This window comes from Lampetra planeri, chromosome 2, assembly GCF_965212315.1.
Source record: "Lampetra planeri chromosome 2, kcLamPlan1.2.h2, whole genome shotgun sequence".
Classification (NCBI taxonomy): domain Eukaryota; kingdom Metazoa; phylum Chordata; class Hyperoartia; order Petromyzontiformes; family Petromyzontidae; genus Lampetra; species Lampetra planeri.
Window position 1 is genome coordinate 6,130,060 of NC_136108.1, and position 19,194 is coordinate 6,149,253.

General features: G+C 53.5%; 1 protein-coding gene across 2 annotated transcripts in view; it reads left to right on the forward strand.

Annotated features, from left to right (window-relative positions):
• LOC144725692 (N-chimaerin-like) overlaps positions 1-19,194 on the forward strand; it is an 88,071-nt gene that overhangs the window by 34,200 nt on the left and 34,677 nt on the right. Inside the window, exons 1-2 of one of the 2 annotated variants that reach the window (XM_078604655.1) lie at positions 12,000-12,466; positions 13,287-13,325. In XM_078604655.1, coding sequence (XP_078460781.1) covers positions 12,034-12,466; positions 13,287-13,325 — 472 coding nt within the window. In that variant the 5' untranslated portion in view covers positions 12,000-12,033. Of the gene's footprint in view, positions 1-11,999; positions 12,467-13,286; positions 13,326-19,194 lie in introns of those variants that run through there. The other variant, XM_078604656.1, reaches the window with a different exon arrangement.

A 19,194-nucleotide genomic window follows, 5' to 3' on the forward strand; every position in this document is an offset into this window, starting at 1 on the left:
GTTCAGAGCGTCTGGCTGCGACAAATCCCCACGTGATAAGCCACTTTCGTTGAGCTATCATTTGTGGCCAGATGGTTTCTGTAAAAGAGCTGTCTAGCTCAGTGGGCCTTATCTGGTAAAAAAAATATAATTTAGACTCGTTAATTTCTTCCAGAGGACCTGCCTGAGCGTGAGTGGCGTTTCCAAGGGGCATGGCAGCGTTGCTGATCTGCGGACCGGGCCCGCTCTCACCGCACTTTGCATTTCAACCACGTTCGCGCTGCCCACGATGCGTCGGCGTTGATTACCGCGGAGTTCCGCGTCTACCGCTCAGCACCCGGCTCCCACAGGGCGCGGCGAACGGAGCGGCGCGCTTTCTTGGCGAGTGCTCGGTTAGAGAAAGAGAGAGAGTTCCAAATCGCTGCACACCCCCCCCACACACACGGGGGTTGGGGGGTTCACAAGTTTAATGCTAACTGGCGCACTGCAGACACAGGAACAGGGGGAGCCTGCCAATAATATATTGTCAATACCCGAATAAGGTTTTTTATTATTATTATTGAATGTTAATGTTTCATGCAGGCAAATCATTTTGAAGGTTATCCTGGAGCGTGATTGCAGCGTTGGCATCCACGCACAATCTTTGGCCCGAGGATGTGAGGGCCCCCTGCGATGATTGTGCGCCGATTGATTGCCTTGGGCAGACGGGCCCACGCCTGGCCAGGAGGGCCCGATTCCTTCCTCCCGAGGAACCCACTCTCTTACTCTGCGTATATCCCACACCGCTGATTTCTACTACCGTTTTTGATCAAAGGGGGAAACGATACGTCTGCAATTATCTTCTATTGTTGTTCAATTAATGCAACTCGCGATGAGCTGCTCATGATGTAATCTTTTTCTCCCCCCCACCCTCCCCGTGGCAATGTCGCGGACAAGCTTGTGTCTCTTGTTCGTATTGCGCACTTGACAGAGTGGCCTAAGCGCTGTGTGGGGAACGCGGCCATCCGCTGCGTTCCCAGAGTACAATGCGTTCGTGCACGCTGAGATTTAATGTCGTCCGTGGCAAGGCGAGCGATGCACGGAGCACGAGGCGTGCCATGGCGTGGAGCGCGTGGCGACTTTTGCATTCGAGCTGGGAGAGGCGGCCTCTATGCCTGTGGCCTGTGAGTGAGAGCGTGGGGCTGGGAGAGCGTGGGCTGGGAGTGAGAGCGTGGGCTGGGAGAGGCGGCCTCTATGCTTGTGGCCTGTGAGTGAGAGCGTGGGGCTGGGAGAGCGTGGGCTGGGAGTGAGAGCGTGGGCTGGGAGAGGCGGCCTCTATGCCTGTGGCCTGTGAGTGAGAGCGTGGGGCTGGGAGAGCGTGGGCTGTGAGTGAGAGCGTGGGCTGGGGCTGGGAGTGTGGGCTGTGAGTGAGAACGTGGGCTGTAAGTGAGAGCGTGGGCTGTGAGTGAGAGTGTGGGCTGGGAGTGAGAGCGTGGGCTGTGAGTGAGAGCGTGGGCTGGGGCTGGGAGTGTGGGCTGCGGATGACAACGTGGGCTGGGAGTGAGAGCGTGGGCTGAGAGTGAGAGCGTGGGCTGGGAGAGCGTGGGCTGGGAGTGAGAGTGTGGAGTGAGAGTGTGGGCTGAGAGTGTGGGCTGAGAGTGTGGAGTGAGAGTGTGGGCTGAGAGTGTGGAGTGAGAGTGTGGGCTGAGAGTGTGGGCTGAGAGTGTGGGCTGAGAGTGTGGGCTGAGAGTGTGGGCTGAGAGTGTGGAGTGAGAGTGTGGGCTGAGAGTGTGGGCTGAGAGTGTGGGCTGAGAGTGTGGGCTGAGAGTGTGGAGTGAGAGTGTGGGCTGAGAGTGTGGAGTGAGAGTGTGGGCTGAGAGTGTGCGCTGAGAGTGTGGGCTGAGAGTGTGGAGTGAGAGTGTGGGCTGAGAGTGTGCGCTGAGAGTGTGGAGTGAGAGTGTGGAGTGAGAGTGTGGGCTGAGAGTGTGGGCTGAGAGTGTGGAGTGAGAGTGTGGGCTGAGAGTGTGGGCTGAGAGTGTGGGCTGAGAGTGTGGGCTGAGAGTGTGGGCTGAGAGTGTGGAGTGAGAGTGTGGGCTGAGAGTGTGGGCTGAGAGTGTGGAGTGAGAGTGTGGGCTGAGAGTGTGGGCTGGGAGTGTGGAGTGAGAGTGTGGGCTGAGAGTGTGCGCTGAGAGTGTGGGCTGAGAGTGTGGAGTGAGAGTGTGGGCTGAGAGTGTGGGCTGAGAGTGTGGGCTGAGAGTGTGGGCTGAGAGTGTGGGCTGAGAGTGTGGGCTGAGAGTGTGGGCTGAGAGTGTGGAGTGAGAGTGTGGGCTGAGAGTGTGGGCTGAGAGTGTGGAGTGAGAGTGTGGGCTGAGAGTGTGGAGTGAGAGTGTGCGCTGAGAGTGTGGGCTGAGAGTGTGGAGTGAGAGTGTGGGCTGAGAGTGTGGGCTGAGAGTGTGGAGTGAGAGTGTGGGCTGAGAGTGTGGGCTGAGAGTGTGGGCTGAGAGTGTGGAGTGAGAGTGTGGGCTGAGAGTGTGGGCTGAGAGTGTGGAGTGAGAGTGTGGGCTGAGAGTGTGGGCTGAGAGTGTGGAGTGAGAGTGTGGGCTGAGAGTGTGGGCTGGGAGTGTGGAGTGAGAGTGTGGGCTGAGAGTGTGCGCTGAGAGTGTGGGCTGAGAGTGTGGAGTGAGAGTGTGGGCTGAGAGTGTGGAGTGAGAGTGTGGGCTGAGAGTGTGGGCTGAGAGTGTGGGCTGAGAGTGTGGGCTGAGAGTGTGGGCTGAGAGTGTGGGCTGAGAGTGTGGGCTGAGAGTGTGGAGTGAGAGTGTGGGCTGAGAGTGTGGGCTGAGAGTGTGGAGTGAGAGTGTGGGCTGAGAGTGTGGAGTGAGAGTGTGCGCTGAGAGTGTGGGCTGAGAGTGTGGAGTGAGAGTGTGGAGTGAGAGTGTGGGCTGAGAGTGTGGGCTGAGAGTGTGGAGTGAGAGTGTGGGCTGAGAGTGTGGGCTGAGAGTGTGGAGTGAGAGTGTGGGCTGAGAGTGTGGAGTGAGAGTGTGGGCTGAGAGTGTGCGCTGAGAGTGTGGGCTGAGAGTGTGGAGTGAGAGTGTGGGCTGAGAGTGTGGGCTGAGAGTGTGGAGTGAGAGTGTGGGCTGAGAGTGTGGGCTGAGAGTGTGGGCTGAGAGTGTGGGCTGAGAGTGTGGGCTGAGAGTGTGGGCTGGGAGTGTGGGCTGAGAGTGTGGGCTGAGAGTGTGGAGTGAGAGTGTGGGCTGAGAGTGTGGAGTGAGAGTGTGGAGTGAGAGTGTGGGCTGAGAGTGTGGGCTGAGAGTGTGGAGTGAGAGTGTGGGCTGAGAGTGTGGGCTGAGAGTGTGGGCTGAGAGTGTGGGCTGAGAGTGTGGGCTGAGAGTGTGGAGTGAGAGTGTGGGCTGGGAGTGTGGAGTGAGAGTGTGCGCTGAGAGTGTGGGCTGAGAGTGTGGAGTGAGAGTGTGGGCTGAGAGTGTGGAGTGAGAGTGTGGAGTGAGAGTGTGGGCTGAGAGTGTGGGCTGAGAGTGTGGGCTGAGAGTGTGGGCTGAGAGTGTGGGCTGAGAGTGTGGGCTGAGAGTGTGGAGTGAGAGTGTGGGCTGAGAGTGTGGGCTGAGAGTGTGGAGTGAGAGTGTGGGCTGAGAGTGTGGGCTGAGAGTGTGCGCTGAGAGTGTGGGCTGAGAGTGTGGAGTGAGAGTGTGGGCTGAGAGTGTGGAGTGAGAGTGTGGGCTGAGAGTGTGGGCTGAGAGTGTGGAGTGAGAGTGTGGGCTGAGAGTGTGGAGTGAGAGTGTGGGCTGAGAGTGTGCGCTGAGAGTGTGGGCTGAGAGTGTGGGCTGAGAGTGTGGAGTGAGAGTGTGGGCTGAGAGTGTGGGCTGAGAGTGTGGGCTGAGAGTGTGGGCTGAGAGTGTGGGCTGGGAGTGTGGGCTGAGAGTGTGGGCTGAGAGTGTGGAGTGAGAGTGTGGGCTGAGAGTGTGGAGTGAGAGTGTGGAGTGAGAGTGTGGGCTGAGAGTGTGGGCTGAGAGTGTGGAGTGAGAGTGTGGGCTGAGAGTGTGGAGTGAGAGTGTGGAGTGAGAGTGTGGAGTGAGAGTGTGGGCTGAGAGTGTGGGCTGAGAGTGTGGGCTGAGAGTGTGGGCTGAGAGTGTGGGCTGAGAGTGTGGGCTGAGAGTGTGGGCTGAGAGTGTGGGCTGAGAGTGTGGGCTGAGAGTGTGGGCTGAGAGTGTGGAGTGAGAGTGTGGAGTGAGAGTGTGGGCTGAGAGTGTGGGCTGAGAGTGTGGGCTGAGAGTGTGGAGTGAGAGTGTGGGCTGAGAGTGTGGAGTGAGAGTGTGGGCTGAGAGTGTGGGCTGGGAGTGTGGAGTGAGAGTGTGGGCTGAGAGTGTGGGCTGAGAGTGTGGGCTGAGAGTGTGGGCTGGGAGTGTGGGCTGGGAGTGTGGGCTGGGAGCGTGGGCTGGGAGCGTGGGCTGAGAGCGTGGGCTGAGAGTGTGGAGTGAGAGTGTGGGCTGAGAGTGTGGAGTGAGAGTGTGGGCTGGGAGTGTGGGCTGGGAGTGAGAGTGTGTGGGCTCTGTCTGTGAAGGGGAGCGGTAATGTCGCGCGCTGCGCTACAAACCCAGCGACCCAAGTTCGATACACGTTCACGGCCAACACCAGTGACGATTATCTGAACCGGTTCTGGTCCTCCCCTAGGTCGACTTAGCCTCAAATACACCACTAGGGAGACAAAGGCGGCCGGGCGTGAAGCTTCCACCCACCCCCTTGTGTGCCATGCCGGCCTTCATAGGTGCTCACTCGCAGCACTTGCCCCCTGAAGTCTGTTAAGGCTATATGGCAGATCTTTGCCTTTGTACTTTGTTCGTGCCTGTGAACCCAGAGTGACTGCGAGATGAAAGAGGCGGTTGCTGATATGAGTTGAGAGCTGCGGCCGCATTCGTTGTGCCTCTGAACAGAGAGTGGCAGCTGTGAAAATAACCCCCAGTATGTATACGCCTCCTTACCCACCACTCGTTGCCACGCTTCGCTGCTGCGTACAGATTTTTTTTGGAGATGCGCTGCGATTCGGACACGATACAGAAGTGTTCTTCGCTTAATTTTTAGAGCGGGCGTGGCGGGTGGTGAGGCACTTTCGCCGATAAGACATCATCAGTGCGAGAGCCGCCACACCCTTTGAAACCCATTGGGTGTTTGACAGCAGCACGACTGTGATGATGGGGGTGGCAGGGGGTTGTTTTCACATTTGTGTCTTGTCTGGGGGCCGCACGAAAGGCCACTAGTTGGCTGCCAGTGGCCCACGGGCCTTGCAATGAAGAACACTGCTCTACAGCAAATACAACGGGCAGGATTGTTTGCATCGCGTCGCTAATCTGAGGGCGGTGGTGGTGGTGGTGGCTGCCAGCGAACTGAGGATGGCAGGCAACTGTGTCTGCGAGCTCCGAGGGGCGCCTGTGTCTTCTCGGTTGAAAGCGGTGGCCAGGTCTCTGAGACTTGAACAGTGGCGGCCGTGCCTGTGAGTGGTAGCTGTGTGCATGTGTGTGTGAGACTTGAACAGTGGTGGCCGTGTCTGTGTGTGAGACTTGAATAGTGGTGGCCGTGTGTGTCTGTGTGTCTGAGACATGAATAGTGGTGACCGTGTCTGTGTGTGTGAGACTTGAACAGTAGTTGGTGACCGTGTCTGTGTGTGTGTGTGAGACTTGAACAGTGGTGGCCGTGTCTGTGTGTGTGTGAGAGACTTGAACAGTGGTGGCCGTGTCTGTGTGTGTGTGTGAGACTTGAACAGTGGTGGCCGTGTCTGTGTGTGTGTATTTGAGACTTGAACAGTGGTGGCCGTGTCTGTGTCTGTGTGTGTGAGACTTGAAAAGTGGTGGCCGCGTCTGTGCACCATGCGCATGTTGCCATTCCACGTGTCCAGGCTCCCGGCTCCTGGGGAGAGTGGGGGGGGGGTGATGCTCCCGTAGTCGACGCAAACCCCCCCTGGTGTTTGCGTCGAGCCAACAACATTCCTGAGCCCAGCGTTTGCTCGACGAGGATAAGGAGGAGGATTTGGTCAGGAGGGTGGTCTCCCTTTGTTTAAGCGAGCTCTCTGCCTACTTTGTAAATATTCAAATCCATTTAAGTTTAAAAAAAACCCACATTGATCCCAAATATCAGCCGCACGGGCGTACTCGGAACAAGCCCTCCTTCTCTTGCTCCGAACGATGGCCATCGATTACACAATTACCCCCCTGCTATATTTTCGCTTTCGTAAGGCGGAGTGGGAAGGGAAAAGGTGACCATTTGTTTCCTGGGTCCGTCTTCGTAAGCACACGACCGCCAGCACGGGCCCCTTTAGTTTCACCGCCTGTTTGAATATTTATCGGACACACGCCACCCCGACATTTTAGAGTTAAGCGAACGGGCGCTTTGAAGCGAAGTCGCCTTCGCCAAACGTCAATATTCCCCGCCTCGCCGTCGCTACGGCGCGCAGGTCGTGGCTGCGTTCATTCGGTGCATCGCCTGGGCTTGTGTCAGCGCCGTCCACCTCGGCCCGTATCGCCCTGGAAATGTTCCAAACCTCGTCGGCACTCGGTGACCCAGCGAGACCGAAGCCCGTCGTCGCACGGTGCACGCGTGGGGTTGATGCCCTTGCCCAAGGGGGTCTTGCGAGCCACGGCGGAGGGCAGCGGAGGGCAGCGAAGTGTGAATTGTTTTGCTCTACTTTACGCGCGCCCCGGCACTGACCAACGTGGTGAAGTATGGTCAAGTAACGAAAACACCGCTGAACCGCACGGTGTGTGGGGGGTGCCCTCATCCGGCATTGGATGGACAGAAGGGGCTGGGGTTGTGCAGCCCTTTAAAGGCACCATTACCTTATCTTTATTGAGACGGGAGAAATCCGATGAGCTGTAGAGCTCTTGTTTACAGATGTCCAGTAGTGGTTGCTGGTTGCCGCTGGCATTTGGTGTGTTGTGCCCGTGTGCATGTGTGTGTGTGGTCGACTCAGCCTCAAATGAGTACCTGGTGCGGTGTGCAAACATCACCACTAGGGAGACAAAGGCGGTCGGGCGTGGTGCTGGCCACCCACCCCCTCGTGTGCCGTTGCGGCCTTCATAGGTGCTCGCTAACAGCACTTGCCCCTACAGTCTGTCAAGGCTATACGGGGGATCTTTGTCTTTGGTTGGTGTGCGGTGTCTCGGTGTCTGAGCTACACGCCCAGCACCACGGACACCTCCGCCAGCCCGAAACGCGGTCACCGCACCTTCCCTAGCAACAGCGATGGAGGCATTTAATCCCACACGCCGGTTCCCAAGGCAACCACCACAGCACCTCGGAGGGTCAATGTGAGAGAGGTCACGCGGCGTGACGGAATCTCCTGCGCACGAGCAAATCTCCTGCGCACGAACAGCGGCGGAGCTATCGAGTGCGCAGGCGGTGCAGCTGCACCGGAAGCCCACGATGTCAGAGGAGGTGGGGGGGGCTACGAAGAGGAGGGGGTGGAATTGGACCTGGATCCTCCTGCCCCCCCCCCATTCTGTTCCGTGCACCAAGTGCCGTGCCATGCCGCTGCTTCCTGCGGCTCTAAACGGGCAGGTCACGGCAGGTCACGGCAGGTCACGACGCAGCACCGACCAAACGAATTGAAGCAATCCTCGTTGGTTCTTTCGGTAAAGTCGCGTAGAGAATCAAATCGAACGATAATCGAATGCGACGTTTCGATTGCAACGTAAGCAACCGTCATCGGGTAAGAATGAATTCCAAAACCAAAACATAGTAAACTTAGAAATATAATACAATACAACACAGAGAGTCGGCTAACACAGCAGTCAACAACCCCACCCGGTTGATTACGTTCTTCCAAAGATTGCTAAATTTCAGAGAGAGAGACAAAACACAGACCCGGAGACGCATAGGCAGAGACAATCATGCACAGAGAAACTCACAGAGACACACACAGACACGAGGCACACCAAGACAAAACAATTTTATTTTCTAAGTGACTTTACCGACAGAACCGAGGAGCAATTCCTGCAGTCACGAAAGCCTCGAATCTAGCCTTGAAGCTATCCGGAGGTGAACTTGTGGGTTTGCTGTGTTCACGCAGCAGTATGCCAGAGTCGCCGTGTGACTGAATCACCCCGAGGTCCCATGTGCTGATGACCACCCACGGTGTGAGCGATTAGGCGCCACGGTGGCTGGGAGATGTTAACTACCTCGCCTGGTATACAGGAGGTTGTGGGTTCGATACCAACCCTCACGTCTGCTGTATATTTGGAGTTTGTGTGTCTCTCTCTCATCATCACGGTGGCTAGGAGATGTTAACTCCCTCGCCTGGTATACAGGAGGTCGTGGGTTCGATCCCGATCCTCACGTCTGTTGTATATTTGGAGTTTGTGTGTCTCATCATCATCACGGTGGCTAGGAGATGTTAACTCCCTCGCCTGGTGCACAGGAGGTCGTGGGTTCGATCGCGATCCTCACGTCTGTTGTATATTTGGAGTTTGCGCGTCTCTCTCTCATCATCACGGTGGCTAGGAGATGTTAACTCCCTCGCCTGGTACACAGGAGGTCGTGGGTTCGATCGCGATCCTCACGTCTGTTGTATATTTGGAGTTTGCGCGTCTCTCTCTCATCATCACGGTGGCTAGGAGATGTTAACTCCCTCGCCTGGTATACAGGAGGTCGTGGGTTTGATCTCTCTCGCCGTGGTCACGTGGATTTTTCTCCAGGTCCTCCGGTTTGTTCCCTCCACATTTAGAATCAAGGGGCCGTCCATAAATGACGTCACGCGATTTTGGACGATTTTTGACCCCCCCCCTCGTCACACGGCGTCACAAAAAGTCAGACCCCCCCCCTCAAATATGACGTCACAAAGCTCTGCTCCCCCCCTCCCAAAATTAAACATGCTTCAAATCGCTTTAAACTATTGTCATTGTAGCGCGCATTTAATGCGGCGCTGCACTCTGATGTTGTAGGAGAAAACGTTTATCAAAAAGTATATTTAATTAAGTAGAACGTGTTGTCTATATTTATTTAAAGTTGCGCATTTTGATGTGACGTCACATTTCTCAACTCCCCCCCCCCCCCTCGTCACACATCGTCACAAATGTCTGACCCCCCCCCCTCCCCCAGGTGCGTGACGTCATTTATGGACGGCCCCCATCGTGCTTTTCGAGTATGTGGCTGCTATACATTTCCACGTGATAAACCACTTTGTTGACCTATCATCTGCAGCCAAGTGGCTTCTGAAAGAGGGCTATTTTCGCTCAGTGAGCCTTACCCGGTAACATAATAGTTTATAGTTAAAAAAAAGTTCAATACCTTTACCTTTTCTATATAATCTTTCGATGACGGATTGCAGAGGCCCCTGGTGTCGCGGTGCAGTGCTAGCTGCCGCCAGTGAGTGGCGCAAGACGCGACTGCAGCTCGTACAGGTCGGGTAAAGCAAGGGGGGGAGGTGTCTTCACGATCGGACGGCTCTGACGCCTGTCTGTGTAGAGCTTCTTTCGCACCGTACGTAGCAAGCCGTGCTAATCGGAGGCGCGGGGGCAAGGGCAACAACCGGATCGCATAAAAGCAGTTCCAGCTTTGCGATCTGGATGATTTGAAAGTGCACAGCTCCAGTGGCTTCCGAATACGGTACCGGAAGGAGGAGCGTTCCAGACGGCCGCAGGAGCGCCTTTTGTTCGCTGGCCAGCCAGAAGCCGCTGCGAGGATGACCGGAGTTCGCGCGGTGGTTGATGCCCTTTGACGAGAGATCGGAAAGGTGTTGCGGTTCATTCCTTAGACGGTCGCCAGGCGCCCACGGCGTTTCGATTGGCAGTGGAATCCAGAAGGATGTCCTCTTCTTGGTTCTTTCGGTAAAGTCACGTAGAAGGGAAATAATAAAATAATAAAAATAAAACTTAATTAAATAATTCTCACGACGTTTCGGCCACAACGCAAGCAGCCTTCAGACGCTGTCTTTCCGACAGACCTGTTCTTCACCTGAGGACGGCTGCTTGCGTTGTGGCCGAAACGTCGTGAGAATTATTGTATTATGTTTTAATTTTATTATTTTATTTTTTCCCTTCTACGTGACTTTACCGAAAGAACCAAGAAGATGAATCCCTGCAGTCACGAAAGCTTTACATCGAACACTTGTTTTATTATGTTTAATTTTTTTTATTTTATTACTTCCCTTCTACGTGACTTTACCGAAAGAACCAAGAAGATGAATCCCTGCAGCCACGAAAGCTTTAAATCGAAGAATTGTTTTATTATGTTTTATTTTTTTTATTTTATTATTTCCCTTCTACGTGACTTTACCGAAAGAACCAAGAAGATGAATCCCTGCAGTCACGAAAGAAGCTTTAAATCGAAAGGATGTCCTCGTGCAATTCTTGTACAATTCCCTTTCCCCTTTGAGGTTTCTTGCATCGTAAACGGAACGTGACGCGGTGAACAAAGGTCGAGTCTGGCTGCAGCGTTCCCTGTGTGCGTGTGTGCAGCACAGTACAAGTATTTTGTCTTTACCCCCTGGAAGCTAATTTTCCAAGCAGCGGGGCGAAGTCTGCGATCTCCAACTCTATGAATCCCGGGCTCAAACGCACGCCCATAATAATAATAGTACACCGCAGCCCGTATCTAATCCTTATCATGTGCATAAAGGGATACTAACTAGTTGCCTTCTGTAGCTGTTCTATTCTAAGGCAGCATTAATGGTGAATGTCGTTGACTCTTTTGATTTGTGCTCGTGCACAACTGCCCATGGGGGGGCCCACGTGGTTTTTTTCGTGCGCAGCGGTGGCGAGATGTTAACTACATCGCCTGCTGTACAGGAGGTCGTGGGTTCGATCCCGACCCTGACGCCTGCTGTATACTTGGTGTTTGCGTGCCCCTCTCCCCGTGGTCGTGTGGATTTTTCTCCGGGTCCCCCCCCCCTCCACATTTATAAACTCGCCTTTAGAGTGTTTGGTTGCTATAAATGTCCACGTGATGATCAGTCACTTGGTTAATATTCTTTGGGTCTTTCGGTAAAGTCACAGGCCTGATGACGACCGCTGGTGTTGCGATCGAAACGTCGTAGTTTTTTTTTCTATTTCATTTTTATTAAATTGAACCTATCTACGTGACTTTACCGAAAACATTAAGTCACTAGGTTGAGCCAGGTCGCTTGTGAAATAAAAAAGGATCTTTTTAAGCTTTTTTTCTTCTGCGTAGAAGTGGGCTCCCTCTAGTGGCTATTTTCCCTCCTGCACGACTTAGAAACGCGATCCTGTCCCATGACGTTGTGTGCCGGCCGTGGTGATAAAGTCAAGCCTCGGTTATTTGAGCCTCCCCTTGTAAAGTGGATGTCTAGACCAGTGTAAATGCTATGTTTAAGATGTACACGTTCAAAGAAAAATCACGGCGTCATATGCGAGAAGTTTATTTTCATCCCGCCAACGCAAACTGTAAAAAAAAAAGGTCACGTCCAAGAATGTGCGCAAAAAAAAAGACAAAACCCGATTGACCGGCTGACGTATTTCATTGCTGAAACCATACTTCACCGCGCTGGTCTGGTGCGGGTTTTTGTTGCAGCGGGGTGCCTCGGACCGTTTCTGATAATCGCTCGCCAAACGATGTCAAACGTGGCCTGGAAATCAAATTGGTGCCACCACCGGGTTGCCGGTGCAGCGCCGCCGCCGCCGCCCCGCCGCGTTGGCATGCCGGCTGCGGTTATTGGCCCTGGTGGTCTGACGGTGTTAAATCGTGCCGGTCGGTGCGCTCGGCAGGGCAGGGCAGGCTGTAACTGTTATGATGTAACTGCAGTTGAATGGAGCGTCAATGGCTGCGGGGCTTTCGGTCCTTTTGTGCCAGTAAATCGGGCGTAATTTACGGAGCAGCACCTTTGTGGTGTGTCGCCACGTACACAAACAGCGACGGTCACGTCCCGTGATTTACTGCGCGTAACGTGCGCGAGTGACTCCGCGCAGACCATTCGCATTGGGTCGTACGTGGTCACTTTTGTCACCGGGGAGAGGCTCCCCCCCCCCTCCCCCGACAGCCCCCCCACCTCACCCCCCCCCACCCCCTCCCGAGCTGTCCGGCCACCGTGAGCAGGAAAACTGGCCATGGCCCTTCACGATGTTAATGCCTTCACTTGTGTCGACTTTCCTTTCCTGTTTGACTTGGGTGCGTGCCAGTGACACACGCCATAAATCTCTTCTAAGAAACCCGCTTCCTTCCACCGCCGGGGTCCCAGGACTCGGAGGCGGAGTGCGGAGAGCGCCGCCTTCGCTGCCGCTCAGAGGCTCCGCTCCAGGCCGTCTGGATTTGCCGAAAGCTTTCGCGAAGCCGGGGAGTAATGCCGGCCTGAAGGTTTCACTCGACGGATCGTCATTAAGGCGATCGCCCCCCCTCCCCCGTCCCGCCCACGGTCACGCCCGCTTGACAACACAAACATGCGGTGCTAAAAGGAGAAGTTTATATTTTTTCGTTGTTAAATTCATGCAGCCTCTCGCGGGGCAGATGGCGTCCCGCGCCGTCGTGCTCAAACCCCGACGCAGGACCCGTCCAGGTAACGAGCAGGGCTAGCGTTCGCGCGCCTCTTGTCGAAATGCGTTTGCCGGTGCGGCGTGTCCCCCCTTATCTTTTTCATTGCGGCGTAACGTCCGTGTGCGTCGGCGAGGCTGTGCCGCGCGGGGCCGTTCGCGCTCGCTGTGGGTTCGCGCTCGCTGTGGGTTCGCGCGCGCGTGTGTTTGCGTCGGTGACAGCACAATGGTAGGAAGCGGTGTCTGTGCGCGCGATTCGGCACGGGGGCCCCTCGGCTCCGCTCCGCGCGCCGACGCTCCGCACGAACTCTCCGGCGGCTCGACCTGCCGCTGCCACGCTGGTGCCCCCTGGTGCCGTTTGCGCTCGCGTGGAGTTGGGCCGCGCTGCCCACGCTCTCGGTTTGCATTTTAGTTGGCGAGGCGGACAGTTGTTTTGCGCGTAGCTGCAATGCCGTTGTGGCCGGTTGTCTTAGTTCATCGCGCCACTAACGAAATTCACGCGCTGACGCACGGTTCCCTTTCGTCCGATTGTTGGTGGAAAGTGCGCCGATATCTCTGCCGCCAGTAACGTGGCAAAGTGCTCGGAGGCGGTGATGTGTTTCAGCCGTTTTATCAAAGCGTTGTTTTACATGTTTTGTGTTAATTGTACGTTGTAACTGTTCGCGTGTTCTCCAGCAATGCCCACCTCAACGTGTGCTTTGCTCTTTGAGTGCCTCAGTCGCCCGACCCCGCGAGTCCACATTGTGTCTGCAGGTAACGTGCGGCGTGTTGTGCAACGGTGAACTTTTGGCCCCCTGCTCAACGCTACGAATAACCAGCGGCTCTCCCCACCTTTGTCTATTGCAGAGAGCGAGGACTACCAGCCGCCCATATGGAAATCCTACCGTGAGTATCTTCACGTTGTCCACTCTGCCACCATCTCATCGCTCACGCCCGTCGACCTTCATTGCCCTGAATTCATGAGCTTTAATTCCGCACGGCAAACAACAACATCGGTGTCCTTTTTTCCTTCTGCACATAAACCCGAGCGTGTTTCTTTTGCCAGGAATTCATTATATATATGAAAAAAAATGCGTTCTCACCCACTGTGGTGGGGCTTCAAGCTACGTTCCTGAGGCCAGGATCACTCACCCTGGACCGGTCTCTGTAGACCGGTCTCTGTGTAGACCGGGCATCTCTGGGCGCTGCGGTAGGAGGTGCAGGCTGGGTTACAGATGGTGTAACTTCGCACGGCAATGATGCATCTGGCGCTGCCAAGGCTCGTGTAAGCGTGGGGCGGCCTCCCTGCTCTGTCGATCGTCCTGCCATAGAGTGGCAATTAAAATATCATATTACCGGTCCATCCTAAACCACCGGCAGCACTCTAGAGAGTGTGTGTGTGTGTGATGGATGGTTTTGTCTGAAGCCTTGAATGATTCATAGCTGTTGTAATCAAATAGCCGGTGCCTGGGCGGGCACGTGGTGAGGCGATGCGTCTAGGTTAGCGCTGTGGCCCAGGGCAGCTGTCTGGACACAGGCGAGTGTTCGGCTGGTTCCAGCTGGGGCTGCTGGTGACGTGAGCCGCAAGGGAAAATTGCGACTGAGGGGCGCCCAACACGGGCACCACCACTCTGCTTGCCACGCTCCAATTTCTTGTCGATTGAAACGTACGACAGTGATGAATGGGCAGCGGGACGGATTCATCGATTAAAATCGATTTGTGCGCACACGATATGTGAATTGAATGGATCGTTTACAGCTCGTGATTTAATTGATTTATTATTATTTTCTATTATTATAATTTTTTACCGAAAAAACCTAAGAGTATGAATCCTTGCAGTCACGAAAGCTTGAAATCTAGAATTGACACACATTATACGCGATTGTAACTTTAGCCTAAGTAGCACGCGAATCAAACGGAATATTGAGGCACATAGAACTATTGAACTAATTTTTTTATTTTACCACTGAGGTTTCTAGCTCTTTTTTTAGAAGCGACCTGGCCACAATTAATAGCTCAACGAAGTCGATTATCACGTGGAAATGTATAGCAGTCAAATACCCTAAATGCATGTTTATGATTGTGGAGAGATAAACCGGAGGACCCGGAGAGAAATCTACGCCACCACGGGGAGAGAGAGAGAACACGCAAACTCCAAATACAGGCGTCAGGGCCGGGATCGAACCCACATGCTCCTGTATACCAGGCGAGGTAGTTAACATCTTGCCAAATAGCACAGGCAAGACCGAAACTAATTTAAGCGTGACCCGTGAATTGTTACCTTTGAGTGCATTTCTGGGGGAATTTATCACGTGAGCTACCTGAAAATGAGCCGATTACTCACCTGTCCAGACTTTGTAGATGGATGTCAATGTTGGTACTAGCAAGCACACTTTTTTAAAAATCATTTACTGAGCCAGGAGTTTCGCCTTCTTGACTCACCAGGAACTGTGAACAAATCTATCCTCTATGCAAATCCTGACAACTGTGAGTGTCAAGGTACTTGGCGTGGCAGCTCTTTATTAGTCCAATCCCAGATGAAAATATAATTGTATGTATGTTGAACTCTTTTGCACCGAACCTAGCCAAACCGTGCTAATCGTAGGTGCGAGGGGAAGGACAACGAACTAAACACAAAAAGCAACCCACGTGGTGTTGGTCATGAGAAGTTGCCTCATCGTACATCACCAGTCGGGATTTGTGAAGGGAGGGCCCAGAACTGGTTCGGCTCTCACTCTCACCGGGAATTGAACTCAGGTGGCCGTGTTCATAGTGTGGTGCACTAATAATACATATTATAACAACAACGTCAGATTTGTTTATAACTAAGTCAGATTTGTTTGTCAGCACCGTCGTTTAGAGCATTGTCAGCCAGAGCAGTAATCGCCCTGTCGTAGAGGCCATGGTTAGGTTGGCAGGTGACCCCCCCCACCCCCCCACGCCCGCACCTCCGATTAGCACGGTTGGCTACGTACGGTGCGAAATAAATTCAACATTCATTCATACTAAAGTTTGGTTAAACTAACCATGAATCACCGCGCCACCACTCCACGCCAGGGCGTTTAACACGGAACCCAGTGGACCCTGTTGCACTTTACACACATTTACGATAGCTATCTTGTGACTAATACAATCCTTATCCATTTCTACCACTCGCACCTACGATTACATGCCTAAGCGAGGTGGGGGTGCCGTTGTACAAACAAACGATAGTTTGCACTCCTACAACGATTAAGAGCAACGGAGAGAATGTTCGCAGCAGAATTGTTATTCTGTACAATGCACCCATTGGAATGGGGATTTTTTTGCAATTATTTTCTGTCATCTGTAGTGTGGAAAAGGACATGGCAGACGACGATTCCGTTCCGTACAGCGCACACGACCGCTGCTGCCCTGCACCATTTCACGCCACAGAATCGCAACTCTCCCCAGAGTCACAACCCTGCCACAACGGCCAGCGTGCAGCGGCTGCTCCCTGTGGATCAGAGGTCGCAACCGGGTACCCGATACCCGTACCCTACCCGATACCCGGCTACCCGTACCCGGCCGGGTACGGGTACGGGTAGCCGTTTGCGACCCTGGTGCGGCCGGGTACGGGTACGGGTAGGCCGTGAGTCACTGGTGAGTCACCGTTTGTCACTCATTTCGGGTAGGGTACGGGTACGGGTAGGGAACGGGTACCCGTACTCGGCCGGGTACGGGTACGGGTACCTATTTGCGACCCTGGTGCGGCCGGGTACGGGTACGGGTAAGGAATCAAAACCCGTTTGCGACCTCTGCTGTGTATAATTCACGGGCCCCGTGGCCTCGTCCCACACGAAGTCCAGTGGCGTGTGCGAGCCGGCAGAGGGCCGAGGAGGACCGCGCTGCACGGAGGAGAGGCGCCCGGGCGGAATGATCGCAATCCAAAACCCCCGGAGTCTTCCTGCAACTGCCGCCGCTGCTGCAGCTGTAGCAGGCGTCCACTTGGGGCGGTGTGGTTGCACCCCCCCCTTCTCTTTAAAGTAATCTATGCTGGTTGATGGCCTCAGCCCAGTGTCATCAATGACGACAGCAACATCGCCACCCCCTTCCCTGCCACACAGTTTTCCCCCGTCATACGAAATTCGTTTTTTTACACTTAATTTTGACAAATTCAGGATCTGAGAATGAACAGTATCCGTAATAGAGGTTTTCGGGTTAGATCGCGTAAATATATAAATGTGTCGCTAAAACCCGACACCACCCGACACAGCCAACTAGTAAGGGTTGTCACGTAAACAGAACGTGGCCAATTCGTCACATTTATAAATGTTGTGGTTTGGCTCTCCAACACACCGGTGTGCTGTACTAGTGACGAATTGGCACGTTCTGTTCACGTGACAACCCTTACTAGTTGGTTGTATCGGTTGTTGGCGGGTTTTAGCGACACATTTATACATTTACGCGATCTAACCCAAAAACCTCTCTGATGGATGATATTGGTCGCGAAAGCCGACGTGTTAAAATGAACAGTATCGCTTCGACCGACTGTTGTGTGCCAACAGTCGGCTGGGTTGTAAAGTGCTGCCTGCTCGCGTGGATACGGGGCCACTTGAACAAGACTTCAGAAGTAGTTCTTTGATATCAGCTTCTGTGGGCCTCGCACTGCTTTGCGAGATTTGAATGGTTTCTCCATCTCATGCCACGGCACCGATATCATGGTTGTGATAAAGTGTGTGTGTGTGTGGGGCGGTGGGTGGATATTATTTATGACAGTTAAAGCAGTACGTGAGGCAGCGCAAATTGCGTGTTTATAATGAGCATTGCAAGTCAAGAGGGGTGACAGGCTATATAGCAAAGGAACGCGGTAAAAAATAGAACATGCGCAGGAAATTGTAAACGTCGCTCGCAGCAAGTGCTGTGTGCAATACTGTTAAGACTGGCGGGGTCCTGCCATAGCGATGTGGAATTTCCATGTTTGGCCGAACAGTGCCACCGTGCGTGGCCTATGTCCCAGATTTGGCGGAGCAGTGACAGGCTAGCTCATTTTGATGTCTACCATCTGCACAGCACTTCGTTTCCCTCATTGGTTTTTTGCAATGTGAGTTCATTTAAATATTTTCCAGCCCAACATTTCCTGATGCATTTGATGTGGTAAGCATTTTATGTAATTAAACAAAACAAATCTTCCCATCGGTATATGAAACAAAATGAGACGATTACGAGAGCCTTGACGGAAGGCGCTATCTTAATGTAATTATTATATTATAAACGTGTTCAATAATACGGTAACTTTTTTTGTTAAAGTGTTAGCAGCTTGCACGTACGCTAACGCTAGGTGTACATGTTGGCTTTGCGGGGAGGGGGGGGAATACGTTTTAGTGAAATGCACTGCAGGGCACGGGCACGGGCACACGCAGTCTCGCAGACGCCGTGCTTTATTTAGCATCGCGCCCTGCCCCAGCTGAGCTCCCGATGGAGTTCGCGGAGAAGCGGGATGCTCCAGGCCCTAACGAGCTGACACGTGAGCTGCCGGGAGTGGGGGGGTGGAGAGTTTCGTGCGCAGAGAACACAAAAACACAAAGCGTGAGACATTGCCGGAGCACGGGCCCAGCGGACTGAGCTGCGGAGAAGACGGCGCTCGGGGTTTGGTTGTCATCAAAGAAACAAACTGTTGGGTCCTGTTGTGAAAGTGCGGGCGGCAGCGTTGTAGACGTTGATACTCGTCGTCAAGAGGCAGCGAATGACATCAACTGTGCCCTTACAAATGCCAGACCGGACAGCTACTCAAGACGATACCAACAACAACAACAACAATCGCCATTCGCCACACAGTGGCGGTGACGTCGCCACGGCGCTTGTGCCAGGCTATATGCATTTTGAGGCCACGTGAAGTGTCGAACGCTCGCTGGCAGGAGGTCATGGGACAGACCCAGGTGCCATGGGTTGGCGGACTGAGATGACTGGCAGATGCACCACCCGTGCCCCTTGCTGTGCCAATTTGCTGTGCTTTAGCTGCCCGTCGCCTCTGCACGTTGTTGTGAGCGTTGCTCACTGCCCGCTCACACCGAGTATCAACACACAACCGCTGAACACAACAACCAGATCTTACAGCCAATGAAGCAGCGGTGACGTTCCACAATTATTGGGTTGCGATGAATGATGAAGATGATGATAATAATAACACTAATCATAACGCGCACAACTCTGAGTGGATTAAAGTTTGACTCGGGGGTACGGAAATAATCGTGCACACGGAATTCCACGTGACCCAAACACACACACTTCCCCATTGGGGTATTGTTTCATAGTTAATCTTTTAATCTTTGAAAACATTGCAAGAAAATATTGCACACGCTTACAGGGAAAGTTCGCAGAATGTCTGCGTGCGCTCACTTTGTCGTGCGATTGTTTGTTCGTTATTTATGGTCGACTTTCGTAAATTTCCCCGGGCTTCTGAGCGGCTAATTAAAAATCCTTCGTAATTCTCTATGGAATGCTTTTTTTTTATCCCCACCAAATAATGAGCGTCGCGCTTATTTAATATCCGCGGTGTGCGTGAGTTGAAAGTGCCCGGCATCACGTTTCAATTAATGAAACGCGGTTTTCAAAATCTTAAAAGCAGCGTGGCCAGAGAGTGCAAATCATAAATACAACGACAACAAAATAAAAGACAAAGCGGAATTTACGTTCCAAAAAGAGTTAAGATTGTCACTGGAACACAAAACATCTATTCTACAGGGCATCATTACAAAAATTATCGCGTTACATGAATTAATTTAGCGGCGGAACAGCATAAACTGTAATTCTTCC